The 15,770-nt window shown below is 36.9% G+C and overlaps 4 protein-coding genes and 1 pseudogene across 4 annotated transcripts; 2 read left to right on the plus strand and 3 right to left on the minus strand.

Moving 5' to 3' along the window:
• Positions 1–1,536: 1,536 nt before the first annotated feature.
• Positions 1,537–3,118, minus strand: LOC106388733 (50S ribosomal protein L5, chloroplastic-like). Its single transcript, XM_013828879.3, has 4 exons — positions 2,802–3,118; positions 2,242–2,442; positions 2,025–2,167; positions 1,537–1,892 (listed from the first exon to the last, which is right to left on the minus strand). Exons 1-4 carry the CDS (start codon positions 3,036–3,038, stop codon positions 1,688–1,690), a joined length of 786 nt encoding a protein of 261 aa, XP_013684333.2. The 5' UTR covers positions 3,039–3,118; the 3' UTR covers positions 1,537–1,687.
• A 156-nt stretch (positions 3,119–3,274) lies between these two features.
• On the plus strand, positions 3,275–6,662 carry LOC106388728 (CAAX prenyl protease 1 homolog). Its single transcript, XM_048749997.1, has 14 exons — positions 3,275–3,441; positions 4,125–4,272; positions 4,363–4,447; positions 4,516–4,611; positions 4,713–4,778; positions 4,865–4,963; positions 5,079–5,192; positions 5,286–5,396; positions 5,487–5,549; positions 5,637–5,729; positions 5,806–5,919; positions 5,996–6,067; positions 6,166–6,231; positions 6,330–6,662. The coding sequence occupies exons 1-14, from the start codon at positions 3,411–3,413 to the stop codon at positions 6,444–6,446; spliced, it is 1,275 nt and encodes a 424-aa protein (XP_048605954.1). The 5' UTR covers positions 3,275–3,410; the 3' UTR covers positions 6,447–6,662.
• A 2,307-nt stretch (positions 6,663–8,969) lies between these two features.
• LOC106388731 (mitogen-activated protein kinase 4) lies at positions 8,970–11,028 on the plus strand. The gene is given in 6 exon segments (NM_001316300.1): positions 8,970–9,211; positions 9,354–9,483; positions 9,570–9,707; positions 10,065–10,397; positions 10,481–10,664; positions 10,738–11,028. Coding segments are annotated over 6 exon segments (1,122 nt in total). The 5' UTR covers positions 8,970–9,038; the 3' UTR covers positions 10,902–11,028.
• A 46-nt stretch (positions 11,029–11,074) lies between these two features.
• On the minus strand, positions 11,075–13,473 carry LOC106388729. Its single transcript, XM_013828874.3, has 3 exons — positions 12,438–13,473; positions 11,948–12,062; positions 11,075–11,843 (listed from the first exon to the last, which is right to left on the minus strand). The coding sequence occupies exons 1-3, from the start codon at positions 13,014–13,016 to the stop codon at positions 11,308–11,310; spliced, it is 1,230 nt and encodes a 409-aa protein (XP_013684328.1). The 5' UTR covers positions 13,017–13,473; the 3' UTR covers positions 11,075–11,307.
• A 979-nt stretch (positions 13,474–14,452) lies between these two features.
• LOC106384145 lies at positions 14,453–15,770 on the minus strand (annotated as a pseudogene).

The raw sequence follows: 15,770 nt of genomic DNA on the forward strand, positions 1-15,770 counted from the left end.
TCGATGATTTAAATATTTTGTTATAAAATGATATGAATGATCATAGAACCGTATGATTATAAATTCTTATTTAATAAATAACTGTATAAAATATACTATTCTTAGAAAAATAGGTTGGTCCATCTTAACTTATATTACACTTTTTATTAAACTAACTATCGAATTGATAAATAACGTACCAAAAAATGTTTTGCACTTTCCTTAAATAAAAGCTACGAAATTACCTAATATGATTAACATATATGTGAAAATTAATTATTATGAATAATAAATATTTGATAACAATTTTTGTATCTTAGTTCTTTTTAAAAATTTTATATTATTAAAAGATATTAAAAATCACATTAAATATATAATAAAAAACATTTATATTTTTTTATATGTTATATTTTGAATTTTTCAAAACGTCTATAAATTATTAGAAATTTGAAGATCACCACTCTTAAAATTTTGTGATCAATAGATTATTTTTTTTGTCATAATAAGTTACAAATGATCATAAAATTGTATTAATATGAACTTTTATTTAATATTATAAGAAGATACACATGATTTTAAAACCATATGAGTAAAAAATATCATTTAATAATAAAACATATATATATATATATATATATTAAACTATATACCATAAGATTACATAAATATTTTAATATTAAAACTTTCAATGAATTTTCAAAAACATTTATAAATTATAAACTTATTAAAGATTTCACATTGAAAATTTTGTTATCGATGATTTAAATATTCAATTATAAAACGATATGAATGATCATAGAAGTGTATGATTATAAATTCTCATTTAATAAATGACTATATAAAATATACTATTCTTAAAAAAATAGGTTGGTCCATCTTAACTTACATTCTATTTTTTATTAAACTAACTATCGAATATTCGAATTGATAAATAATCTACCAAATATTGTTTTTGCACTTTCCTTAATTAGAAGCTACGAAATTACCTAATATGATTAACGTATATATGAAAATTAATTATTATGAATAATAAATATTTGATAACAATTTTGGTATCTTAGTTCTTTTTTTAATTTTATATTATTAAAAGATATTAAAAAAATCACATTAAATATATAATAAAAACATTTATATTTTTTCTTATATGTTATATTTTGAATTTTTCAAAACGTCTATATATTATTAGAAATTTGAAGATTCTCAATCTGAAAATTTTGTGATCAATAGATTATTTTTTTTGTTATAATAAGTTACAAATGATCATAAAATATAACGCATATGAATTTTTATTTAATAAATATTCAAACTAAATAATATATATATATATATATATATATATATATATATATATATATATATATACTAATGATTTAAAGCAACAAGATTGGCTGATCAATTTAGTTGTCCAGTTGAAATCTTTCAAAAGTATGTGAAAGACTAAAGTCAAAGTAAATATGGATTTAGAATAGTAGTTATATTTTACTAACCAAAATACCGAAAATAACTGAACCGAATCGAAACCAACCCGATATCTGGATTGAACACCCCTAATCCAAATGAAGCCAAACTATTGTTTCATTCTCCAAAATATAATAAAAATAATAACTTAATTCTGCGCAAGGCGCGGGTCTTATCCTAGTAATCCATGAAACATGAAAACAAATACAATACAATGGGAAAATAGTCAAATACCATTCTTCTAATATGTTCATCTCTTTCCCTTGCCTTTGCCTTTAGCATCAAAATGATGAGACTTAAGTTTCTTCTTCCTCACTGGAGCCCCTGTGTTGGCACTGCTTCCTTCCCTGAAAGGCATTCCCATCAGAGCCAATAGCTTCTGTCCTTCTTGATCTGTTTTAGCCGTTGTGCTGATGCATACATCCATTCCTCTTGCCTTCCCAATCGCATCAAATCTATATGTAAAATGACCAACCAACATAGAGTTCAATTGCAACCAAAGACAAGACAACGGACCAGTGGATATAAGAAGTTTCATGTATTTTACTACTAGTTTTGCTTCTGACGATAGATACTATAGAACTAACCTGATTTCAGGGAAAACACTTTGGTCTTTGACACCAATGCTGTAGTTACCGTTGCCATCGAAGCTACTGGGACTCACACCTTGGAAATCTCGTGTTCTTGGAAGTGCTAAATTGATCAGACGATCCAGGAACGAGTACATCACCTGTCACAATAAATGTATGTTGAGAAAAAGGGGAAACTTTGATTAAGATTCAAGGGGAAAGAAGAAGAGCTCACGTCTCCTCTGAGAGTGACGGCAATGCCAAGAGGTTGATCTTCTCGAATCTTGAAAGTGGCAATGGAAGCTCTAGCTCTTGTCTTGACAGGCTTCTGCCCTGTAATAAGAGCTATATCTTTCATTGCAGCCTCCAAACCTTTGTCGTTCTGCGCTGCATCTCCTATACCACAATTCACTACAATCTTCTGAACCTTTGGAACCTGCCACAGAAGAATGACTTGACATTTTAAATTGCACTTCCATGATCTTGTCTAGAAAAATGTAATCATACTTTCAAGTTGAAATACGAAACAAGACCCAGCTGAAAAACATTATTATCAGGACAAGAAGCTTATATTCAGACAGCTTCACTACATTTTCCACAGAAGAAACCAATCCCAGAAAAACACAAAAAAGAATGCAAAACAAGAAGAATGCTCTTTAGATACGAAATTCAGAAGAACCTAAGCTCCACATTCCCACCAAAAAAAAAAAAAAAAAAACCAATGAGGATTAGACTTCAACAACGTCATGAATCGCAACAGAACAACAAAAAAAAACTAGGAGATTAGAGGGTTACCTGGTGAATATTGATGTACTTGAACTCTTCTTTGAGCGCGGGGATGATTCTCTCCAGGTACGCGGTTTTGAGACGCTGGACTTTCTCCGCCTCAGATTTCTCCACCAGCACTGTTCCGGAGGCCGAGACTTTCACCACTTTTCTGAGAGATGCCCGTGCGGAGGAAGGAACCGCTAGAGATGGGAAACGGCCGTGAAACGAAGAAGCAGAAGACTGCAGAAGCGAAGGACAGGCCATGGTCGAGGTTCCAAGTGGATAAAGTTTGCAGAAGAGAGAGAGAGAGAGAGAGCTCTCTCGGCGTCGCCTTTTGTAATTTCTGTCGACAAGGATTTCTCGTTTAACCCTCTTAAAGTAGACTATTTCCGTTAAAGCCCCATAATTAATTTTTGAAGTTCAAATTAACCTCATGGGGCTAATTCAATATGGGCCTAAAGTCCAGCCCATACTTTTCCTGGTACTCAGATTATATAACCCGTACCCGTTTTTTTTTGGCATTTACAATAAAAGTCTCTCACCACACCGACCCGACAGCCCAAAGACCTTTCTTCTCCTTCTCTTCTTCTCGTTCTTCGTCTTCGCGGCTCAGGTCCTCGTTCGTTTTGGGCAGGCATGGCGATTCCTTACATGGAAACCGTCGTGGGTAAGCTTCGTATCATCCTCTTAGACATTCTATTCTCCACTTTCACTCGCGTAACACTTGGCTTCCTTTTTTTTTTTCCTTTTCTCGTATTGAGATTCCGGTGACTGGTTTCTTACGCCATCATGCCTGCTTCTTGTTTCTGTATTTAGCTCTATAAATAGTTAAATACTTATTGTAACTTGATCTGAGGTCTTATTAATCAAACTGTTTCTCGTCGTACACGTGCGTTTGATCTGAGGTCTCGCCATGTCATCTCATCCTTGTGTTAGTGTATGTATATGGAAGATTGTTTTCTTTTCTTGTTCAGCAAAGTTTAGGGTCTTAGAAAGAAAAGTTGACTCTTTTCTTCCCGAGTCTTTTTGTGTGTTTCTATGGGGTTTAGGGTTTAAAGAGATGATTTTTCAAATGGCTTTTTGTGTTGTGGATCCATTTTGTGAACATGGATAGAGGTGTATCAAATCTCCTCCACTGCTCACCTGGTTATATTGTATGATGTGCAAATTATTCAAACCTGTTGATCCTAAAGTCCTCATATAAATTTCTTGTTGCAATAGTTTAACCATATGAATACCATCGTACATCAGATTCTGAACTAGAAAAGAAGAGAGATTTTTGAAAGTTGTATTCTGTTGTAGCATTGTATGTCAGATTCATATTCATTCATTGTTCTTTTTCTTTTTCAGGTTTTATGGTAGTGATGTACGTTTTTGAGACGTATTTGGATCTGAGGCAACACACTGCTCTCAAGCTCCCAACTCTCCCTAAAACCTTGGTTGGAGTCATTAGCCAAGACAAGTTTGAGAAATCTCGTGCATACAGTCTTGACAAAAGGTTTGGTCTCAGTTAGTATTCTTCTTATTCTTTAGATTTCGTTAGTTTCTTGTAATCTATTATCACTGAGTGTTGTTTCATTTTTTACAGCCATTTTCACTTTGTTCATGAGTTTGTGACTATCCTTATGGACTCTGCCATTTTGTTCTTCGGGATCTTGCCTTGGTTCTGGAAGGTACATTTCTCAGATTTCTTTATTCGTATTATGATAAAATTTTAATTATTCATTTTTTTTTCCTGTAGATATCTGGAGCCTTTCTACCAATGGTGGGACTGGATCCAGAGAATGAAATCCTGCACACTCTTTCATTCTTGGCTGGTGTTATGACATGGTCACAGGTCTTTTAAACTAACCCCTTCATATAGTGTCTTAATATGTTTAAGGATCCACAGATATCTATTTGTGAAGATAATATGGTTTCTTTGATATTCTGATGCAGATCACTGATTTACCATTTTCTTTGTACTCAACTTTCGTGATTGAGTCTCGGCATGGGTTCAACAAAGTATGTCGTATTTTCGAATAACACCTTGTGTCCTAGCTTTTCCTTGCTAAATGTGGATTAAAGTTTATCATAAATTATGGTTGCAGCAAACAATATGGATGTTCATTAGGGACATGATCAAAGGAATACTTCTCTCTGTCATACTTGCCCCTCCTATCGTTGCCGCAATAATTGTTATAGTTCAGGTTTGGCGATTCTTGGTTCATCTTATTCTGTGTTTCTCTTATATATGACACTGTTCTCTATGAATGTAAGCTTGCAAGTTTTCAGTTTTGGTTTTAATCTTCTTCTTTTTTGCAGAAAGGAGGTCCTTACCTTGCCATCTATCTGTGGGCATTCATGTTTATCCTGTCTCTAGTGATGATGACTATATACCCTGTTTTGATTGCACCTCTTTTCAACAAGTTCACTCCTGTGAGTATTCCAGTCATTTTACAAGTCAGACATATTTTTTGTCACACTGTCGTAGTCAGGAATCCAAAATCTTCCTTTTATATTTGGGTATAGCTTCCAGATGGAGACCTCCGGGAGAAGATTGAGAAACTTGCTTCTTCTCTAAAGTTTCCTCTAAAGAAGCTGTTTGTTGTCGATGGATCTACAAGGTCAAGCCATAGTAATGTGAGGATCTTAAAGGCTTGAGATCTCTTCCTACCTACATTTTCTAGCGACTATAAGAAAGAAGCTCATGTTTCTTGTTACATTTCACAGGCTTACATGTATGGTTTCTTCAAGAACAAAAGGATTGTTCTTTATGACACATTGATTCAGCAGGTACTGCGACTCTCAGTGCTTCAAGCGAACTATTCTCACATTCAGACTCTGGTTCTGAAATATAATATTATCTTTTCTAATGTGCAGTGCAAGAATGAGAATGAAATTGTGGCGGTTATTGCACACGAGCTGGGACACTGGAAGCTGAATCACACTACATACTCGTTCATTGCTGTTCAAGTGAGAAACGACAGTCCAGAACTTATTTAATCATTATCTTCATTCAGTGTCTTATGTCTCCATGTTTTTACTGCAGATCCTTGCTTTCTTGCAATTTGGAGGATACACTCTTGTCAGAAACTCCACTGATCTCTTCAGGAGTTTTGGATTTGATACACAACCAGTTCTCATTGGTTTGATCATATTTCAGGTTTGTCTATTTTTGGTTCTGGACACTGAACTCATAGAATCAATCTTATATATATTCTCCTTTGTGATTCTGACAGCACACTGTAATACCACTTCAACACCTAGTAAGCTTTGGCCTCAACCTTGTTAGTCGAGCGTTTGAGTTTCAGGTAAAATCTTACAATCCCTCAAGATCCAGTCAAAGTTTCTTCTTTCTTTCTTTCTTTAAATACCATCACTAGATCTGAGTTAACGTTTTTGTTTGCAGGCTGATGCTTTTGCAGTGAATCTTGGGTATGCAAAGGATCTACGTCCTGCGCTAGTGAAGCTACAGGTCAGAGAAGACAGCAGAAATCAAAACACAGACTGTTTATACTCAAGTTGTGACACATGTTTTAATGGTTGTTGTTTTTGTTGGGGGGTCTTTTGCAGGAAGAGAACTTATCAGCGATGAACACTGACCCATTGTACTCAGCTTATCACTACTCACACCCTCCTCTTGTAGAGAGGCTTCGAGCCATTGATGGACAAGACAAGAAGACAGATTAAGTCCGAATAAGCTCTCGTCTTCTTTACGGATTCGTGACACTTTTACTCTCAGTATCTTTCGAATGTTAGGTAAAAAAAAACATTTAGGCACGGGCCCTCTTTTGTATCTTCACAGTGTCTTTTGCTTAGTTACTAGTTAATGTGGAATCAGTGTTACTTTTTGATATGATCATTTCTGATCCGGTCGATCCTATCAAGAACCATTTTTTTGCCTGATTTTTTCTGTTTATTCTCCTATTATTTTCGCCGTTTTCATGATGTGGACTTCAGTAGCAGATCTTTGGCAAAGCTGCTTTATAAAAAAGTTTGGGTGGAAGTGAGGAAAGGTTAAGTAGTCTTCCTAGGGATTATTTAGCATCAAATGATGACATGACATCATCACGCACTTTCTTATCTTTAAGTTTATCTCTTGTTTAGGAGTGTGATTAAGCTGTTACTAATCTAGATTAGAATTGTAAATGATGTCGAAATGGGCTATAATATCATCACCTGTATCAGTATGAAAATGACATTATATTAATTATAGTCATTTTTTGACGAGTCGTTACGGAATAAAATGTCACGGAAACCGACAATTGGCTTGTATACATACTAGCAAACACCAAGTCGTACTCGAACTACTTACTGACTAGAGAAAAGTTTTAAAGTTTTTAAATTTTATTTTTGCTGCATGAACATTCACACATGGAGTCATTTAACCCTGTTCCAGAACGCGCTGGTCGGGCGGTCGGGTTGGACCTAGCGCCTAAAAAAAAAATCAGTGATTAATCGAAAATTATGCGGGGCGGAATTTTTAGATGGTTTACTATGTTATAAAACATGTTAATCTTTAATTGTGTATAACATTAATACATTTTCATGTTTAAGATTGTATAAAACACACAAATAGAATATATAAACTTAATATAGTGTAATTTTCATCAAAATTATGAATATAAATGATATTTATAAAATTTTAGATCAAATAAACAAATAAAAAAATTATTAAAAATAAAAAAAAAATAAAAAAAATAGATTAGGCGGCTAAGAGGTCATTTAGGCGGTCTAGGCGGAAAAAATCGGATATCTGATTTTTTAAACCGATTTGGCATAAATCGGGGCGGAAAAGTGACGCGTAGCGCCTAGGCAGCCGATTTTTAGAACAGGGCATTTAACTTGTATGTGCATCAGATCCTCACATTAATATCATCACACCTATTTTTGTGGGTTTTTCAGTTAATGAAAATGTTCATTTTTTTTTTAATATAGTTGCTTATTCACGAGTCATTAGGGGAATAAAATGTCACGCAAGTTTTTTTAGTCAGAAAAGTTTGGCAGGCATAGACTAGAAAACCGAGATGGACTTGTATACCTCTAACAAAACCAAGTCGTACTCGAACTACTTACTGACTAGAGAAAAGTTTTAAAGTTTTTAAATTTTATTTTTGCTGCATGAACATTCACACATGGAGTCATTTAACCCTGTTCCAGAACGCGCTGGTCGGGCGGTCGGGTTGGACCTAGCGCCTAAAAAAAAAATCAGTGATTAATCGAAAATTATGCGGGGCGGAATTTTTAGATGGTTTACTATGTTATAAAACATGTTAATCTTTAATTGTGTATAACATTAATACATTTTCATGTTTAAGATTGTATAAAACACACAAATAGAATATATAAACTTAATATAGTGTAATTTTCATCAAAATTATGAATATAAATGATATTTATAAAATTTTAGATCAAATAAACAAATAAAAAAATTATTAAAAATAAAAAAAAAATAAAAAAAATAGATTAGGCGGCTAAGAGGTCATTTAGGCGGTCTAGGCGGAAAAAATCGGATATCTGATTTTTTAAACCGATTTGGCATAAATCGGGGCGGAAAAGTGACGCGTAGCGCCTAGGCAGCCGATTTTTAGAACAGGGCATTTAACTTGTATGTGCATCAGATCCTCACATTAATATCATCACACCTATTTTTGTGGGTTTTTCAGTTAATGAAAATGTTCATTTTTTTTTTAATATAGTTGCTTATTCACGAGTCATTAGGGGAATAAAATGTCACGCAAGTTTTTTTAGTCAGAAAAGTTTGGCAGGCATAGACTAGAAAACCGAGATGGACTTGTATACCTCTAACAAAACCAAGTCGTATTCAAATGACTGACTTGGAGATAATTTTAGTCATTAGTTAATTGGCATTTGGCAATATGAACATTCCCATACGAAGTCATTTACTTGTTCAATTGATCTATAAAAATATAAAATAATGGGAGTGTAATAATTCCAGACCACCACACCACCTAATCCTAGAAAAGAATAATTAAAAAAAAAATAGGAAGTTGACTTATTAGAAAGAAAAGAAAGAAGGAAGAAGACTAAAACCCGTTTAGGGTCACGGGTCGCCCGAGAGAGAGAGAAGAGCCTAAACGGGTTAAAAAAAAAAGAAGAAGAAGGTCAGGTCCACACGTATTCGGAGAAATGTCAACAACACCCAGACATCTCCTTCCCTTTTAGCCTCTCTCTCTCTCCCTCAGTTTCTGTGTGCGTGTGTCTTGGATTCCGATTCAATTCGATTTTTGTAGGGGTTTAATTCACAAGGTAAGCTAAGCTATGTCGGCGGAGAACTGTTTTGGCGGCGGCGGTGGTGATCAGAGCACGAAAGGATTGGCTACTCACGGTGGTCAGTACGTTCAGTACAATGTCTACGGAAACATCTTCGAAGTGACTAGAAAGTACGTTCCTCCTCTTCGCCCCATCGGCAGAGGCGCTTACGGCATCGTCTGGTCAGAGATCTTCTTACTCTTCGATCTGTGTGATCTTCATGGATTTGATTGAATAATTGATTTTACTCTGTTTGGATTAGGGTTTTGATGGAGCTCACTTTTGAAAGTTATTATTATTTTTTTTTTTTATCTCTGTGTTCAGTGCTGCTACAAACTCAGAGACGGGAGAGGAAGTAGCTATCAAGAAGATCGGTAACGCTTTTGACAACATCATCGACGCCAAGAGAACCTTGAGAGAGATTAAGCTCCTCAAGCACATGGATCACGAGAATGTATATATATCATCTTTTGAATCTCTTCTTGTTATAGATAGCTATATATATTGGTTTTCCATCCTTTTTTTTTTTTTAATGCGCAGGTTATTGCTGTGAAGGATATAATAAGACCACCCCTGAGAGAGAACTTCAACGATGTTTACATTGTTTATGAGCTCATGGACACTGATCTCCACCAGATTATACGCTCTAACCAACCCTTAACTGATGATCATTGTCGGGTATGTATCCATCATCAATCACCATGTGTCCCTTTTTATGTTAGAAGATGAAGACATATTATTGCTTGTGCTTATAAGGTAGATTTATTCACTTCGTTTGTTCACTTCATTGTTTATTTGACAGTTTCATAACTAGTTTCCGTGTTGTAGTTATTCATATATGTTCTTGTGTTGGGGTATATGAGGAAGCTAAGGTTGGTCAAAGTAACAGTTCGATTTGAATTAGTATTGCTTGATACTTATAAGGTAGATTTATCTACAACAGCCACTTTTATGTTTGTTCACTTTCATCTGATTGTTTGCCTTTCAGGAACTAAGCTCCTTGTTTATCTCATTAGTTTTATGTTTTGTTTGCAGTTCTTCTTGTATCAGTTGTTGCGTGGGCTCAAGTACGTTCATTCAGCCAATGTGTTACACCGAGATTTAAAGCCCAGCAATTTGCTCCTGAACGCAAACTGTGATCTAAAGCTTGGGGATTTCGGGCTTGCGAGGACCAAATCCGAGACTGACTTCATGACTGAGTACGTTGTTACACGCTGGTACCGAGCTCCAGAGTTACTTCTTAACTGCTCCGAGTACACAGCAGCGATCGATATCTGGTCCGTCGGTTGTATTCTCGGTGAAACAATGACAAGAGAGCCCTTGTTTCCGGGTAAAGATTATGTTCATCAGCTTAGGCTTATCACTGAGGTAATCTTTACTTGTCTTATCCATAGAATCACTTTTCTTTTGGTATTATCTGCATTTGTTGATGAATCTCTGTGAAAGCACAGCTTATAGGATCACCTGATGATTCAAGCTTGGGGTTCTTAAGGAGCGACAACGCAAGGAGATACGTTAAACAGCTTCCACAGTACCCGAGACAGAACTTTGCTGCTAGGTTCCCAAACATGTCAGCTGGCGCAGCCGATTTGCTTGAGAAAATGCTCGTCTTTGATCCAAGCAGACGCATCACTGGTGAGTTTCGTATATCTCAGTTTTGTGATTGCGTTTTAATCTTCTAAACATTGGTTTGTATGTCCTGTTGTAGTTGATGAGGCGTTGTGCCACCCATATTTGGCGCCGCTGCACGATATAAACGAGGAACCGGTGTGTGTGAGGCCGTTCAATTTCGATTTTGAGCAACCTTCTTTGACAGAAGAGAACATCAAGGAGCTTATATATCGTGAAACAGTCAAGTTCAATCCTCAGTAAGGGAGAGTTATAAGAAAGAAACTCCATCAAAATGCTTGTATTTGTCTTGCTTTGTTTTTGTTATTGAATCTCTGATAATATTTGTTTATGTCTGTAATATTAATAACATCCTGAGAAATTAAAACCCAAAAAAAATGAACAACCTCTGAGCTGTGTTTGCAGAAACATCCATATGCTTTCGAGTTCAATGTACATTGTATTATTCGTTTGCTTTGTTCGTACAAAAGTAGAAGCCAGAAAAGTGGGGCTTAAACTCAACCCTAATCAAAACTGTTGCTGCCTGCTGATCTCTAGGTAAGCTCAAGTTACCTGAATGAGGGTGATAGAGCTGCATCTATCTCCTTTCACAGGTTTCTTGTGCTTTAGAAGCTGGTTGACAGAGCATGTAGGAGGCTAACCATTGATTCTACTTGCTGCTCTGTTCAGGTTGTTCGTAGAGTGCATTTAAAGTTTCATTCATTAAGAGGCTGAAGAGTCCATCCTCGACCTGCACAGCCACCTCTTCACGCTCCTCCTTCATCCGTTTCTCGTTCCAGTCCAGTCTTTCAATTTCTCTAGCACATGCTTGTCTCCTCTGCTCACCTGTTCCGCATTCAAGCTCTGATATTCTCTGTCCACTTAACCATCCTTTTGCCTCTCCCACCAGTTGCTCCTCAAAGTGTTGATGATGAGTTTCGTTTGTTCTCTGCATCAATTCATCTCTGAAATAGTCCATTATCAGATGTTCTTCGTGGATCCAAATGTCATCTCTTTCTTTGACTCGTTCCCATAGCTCAGCTGCCTTCTCTTCAACCTCATCAATGTCATCTTCATCTTCTTCAATCTCTGTGTCACAACTTTCATCCTTGCAAGATTCCTCACCCCATTCTTCTAAATTGAAAGGACTAATGTTGGCCAAATTCTCAAACCGTTGAATCGTTTCCATGAGCTTTTGTTTGGTTCCTGCCAAAAAATAATTACACACAGTGTGTTTTAAAACTTGAAAGTCCTAAAATAACTATAAGAAACGAACTTGCTTTGATTGAAATGAGGAAAAGTAAACGCACTTTCAACGTTATCAAGGCATTGACTGAAAGAAGAGTTTGATGCTTCGTCATCTTCCCCAAGTTGTATCTCAAGAACGGAGACTGGACTGTTCTGCTCCTCTTCACACTGTAAGTCCTGGTCATGATCATTGCATATTAGGCAAAATCATCCAACTACGTACTATTAGTTGTAGCGTAATAACTTCCATTTGTTTTTAATGTTAATGCATGTCTACTCTTGTAAAACATGTACAGTACATACTATTCTATGTATCTACCAAAGAAAGACAAAGACAGCTTCTGTTTTGTCTTCATGTGAAATTTTTTTCATTACCGAACAGCTGCACGTGCATTTAAAGACAGCATGGGCGACCTTACCGTACGGTTGAAGCAAAGTCAACACATAAGATCTCATATTAACTTTATTTCTTTGTTAAATATGTTTTCTCTTCTATTTATGCATGTACTAGTTTAAAATAGTACACATTTCTTAGTATAGTATTCATATTACCTCAGGTCCCACTACAGTGTCGGCGTCTGTTACTGCTGTGCAAGAATCTTCGCCGACACATTGTAACTTGTGGTTTTCACCACCTTCCTCTTTTTCAACGTTACCTCCCCATGCTGACGGTAAAAACTCGGACGTAAAATCCGAGTCGCACCAGCTGCTGGAGGATGTGTCGCTGCCCGTGGATGATCCTGTGATTGTCTTGGTCGTGTACTGGTGAGGTTTGAAATGTGATGTGTCTTCATGCAGCAGGTCCTTGGAGGAGCTCCACCGTACGATGTCTTTGACTCGAATGATGGTGGTGATGTTTGCTTTGTTCTCTGCTTTGTTCTTCGATGATGATAGCCGCCGAGAAAGGCTCCTTGGTAAAATTCCTGATGGAGTGGATTTAATGGCGTTGGAACTGAGGTTCTTAACGGCATTAATCACAACCCGCAATGCACTGGATTGTTTCTTCTTCTTTGGTATCATTGGGAAGGGGTTGAGCGAAGGCCTTCTGGGCATAGATTTGAACCCATTTGATGAACATGAATTTGAATCTTCCAAGAGACAGTCTTTGAGCATTCTTGGCCTTAGTTCCATCCTGAAACACTCTCTTTGGCTCACGTAAGAAGATTAAACAAAAACAAAAAGAAAATATCTTGAAAGGGAAATGTTTAGTGAGTTTTATAAATTAGATATGTATTTATGTGTGGGTGGCTGACGAGAGTTTGTGGAAAGAGAGAAGCAGCTTCTTCTTGATGGAGATCTCTAGATGATGACAGACTGATGAGAGAAAGAAAGGAACAAAGTTTTTTGCAATAATAATAGTATATAATTAAGTTAGTTGGTAGGGAATAAGACAAAGTATGTGGGACCTATGATGTTTCTCTCTACAAGTTGTGAGATTTGGAGCTTCTGCTTATTTACTTACTCCAGTTTGTAATTTTATAATCGAGAGACTCTGAAGGTTTGTTGGAGCTTTGTTACACTCGCTCACTGACCTAGCAGTGTCTATTGTAGTCTGTAGTGTGAGTAGAGAGTATTATTCTTTTATTAGAAAATGATCACAGTGAAGTTTTGAAAGAGAACTGTTTTGTATAATCCTTTTGTTTTCACAGTGAAGGCCATGTGAATGCTACTATCACTTCTGACAGGTACATCCTCTCTGTGGCGGGGCTAAGTGTGTGATAAAGACTACTACGTTGTTGTTTCTACGCAGGTTCCCACCACCACAGCTACTAGTCGACAGGTTTAGCTAGATGCTTGTGTTTATGTGTTAATTTATCTGAATGCAATTGTTTTTACTGAACAACTTTATTTCGTTAAAGATCATCCATAAATGTGGTGAGATACTTTCGTACTAGGCTAGTAGCCATGGCCAGCAATAAAAATCATGTGTAGAATAAGATGGGCCTGCTTGAATGGAGAAGGTAGTGAGAAATAGAAGAAGCCGGAAGTGGTTTGTAATGAAGGATGAACTAGAAAAGTGATCCACTCAACATGATAAATAGTTTTGCTTCTTATGGTGAGCCTCTTAGAGCATGAAAGAGTAGTGTAGTGTTGTCACATAGCTTCTGCTTGTTTGCTTACTCCAGTTTGTAATTTTATAATCGAGACTCTGAAGGTTTGTTGGAGCTTTGTTACACTCGCTCACTGACCTAGCTTGAGCCGTCGTGCCAAGCATACTCAGCGTCCACAGGATACCTGCGGAGGAAATTAAAGAGCCGTTGAAGGTTCTCCATACCCGCCACATGCCTAAACTGCCTATGCACCACCTCTTCTTCTACTTCCGTCTCACCCATTTCTTTGGGATCACAGTATCTCACCACCATCAACCCAAACTTTTCTGACTCGTCGTCCGGATCCACCAACCTAAACGAATTTGCTAGTGATCTTCCCATCACTCTGACATGCGACACGCTGAGCAAAAAAAACAACTTATTCTCAAAGTCTTGCAACTTGTAAGGAAACTACTAGACCAATAGGGAAGAGACAACGTACCAAATGTAGTATAGGTGATAGACTGAAGTTATCCATTACTTGTAAATCCCAAACTCGTGTATTGAATAAGAATGAAGAAGTGTTTACAGCTTTGTATCTCAACAATGAATCACTCTCATCACGAGTTCATCATCATTGACAGTCTCATAGCGACTGGAAACAGAGGATTCATATCGTCTCTCTACAATCACATACAAAGCATACCCAACAAATGAACACTCTACTCCTTATTTAATATCATCTAACGGTATGAAATGAATAACTGCAAATACTCTCTTTCAATCCAAAGATTTCTTTTATTCTTCTTCTGTTCCCTCCTCTTCCGTTACTTACCTCACTCCCTTCCTTCGCTTCTTTACCCCTCCTCTTACGGTAATATGCCTTTCGGTACCTATCAATAGGCCATCCACTTCTTGTGTCTGAACTCGACCAAGAAACTCGATCAGCATATACCCACCAATGCAAACAACTGGTTATTTTCCTACAAACAAACACTGGTTATCAACAGTTGAGGGTAACAAGACTTGATAGCATGCTAAAGACACACACACCTGAGCCATTGCAAACTCTTGTGAAGTGTAAGTCCATACATAGTTGTCTTTCTCCTGTGAGTTGTTGTTATCGAGGTGACCCAACCGGAAACGAACATAATGCAAAGAGTATATCGGCGAACCAGGCTGAAAATAAGCTACATACAACAACAATAATGGGGGAACACCGTTAAAAACAACAATAAGACAAGGAGGATGACATTGTCGTCGTTTTTACCTTGGAAAGGGTGAATGCTGAACTCAGTAACGACACACAGATCACCCTTGAGCTTGTAAAGAAGCGTTTCGGGCACTGAAGACTCCTGTTGCCCTGAACTGGACCAATACGAAGGTGTGTCACCAATTTGATCTATTTCGTCGAGTGTGTTCAAGATGCTCTTTCGGAAGTTATGGGTGCTAGATGCTATGATGGCATCAGCTATACAGCTTCTGATTGGAGACGACGTGCAGCCTTTAGCCAGTAAAGCAAAAGCCTTGTGCTCTCTTTCTAGTAGCTTTGTATCCATGAGACTACTCCTTGACCATGAGGACTTTTCATTAACACGATCCACACAAGTTAGCTGATAGAACAGCTTGAAGCAGAGCTTCTTCGAGAGACCTTATCTAATCACTGCAAGTTTCCAAATGAAACACAATTCAATTACACTGAGACGAGAAAGCAATTAAAAGAGCTGTCTTTACCGAAGTCTCGCCAGGAGCGTGAGACAGCACTGGCACTGGCACGGACAAGAGCTGATGGGTCGTCTAGACACGAAAGAATCGATAGCAACGTGTCTGTGTCAAGCTTGCTCACGAAATCCAT

Source organism: Brassica napus, chromosome C3, assembly GCF_020379485.1.
Source record: "Brassica napus cultivar Da-Ae chromosome C3, Da-Ae, whole genome shotgun sequence".
Classification (NCBI taxonomy): Eukaryota; Viridiplantae; Streptophyta; class Magnoliopsida; order Brassicales; family Brassicaceae; genus Brassica; species Brassica napus.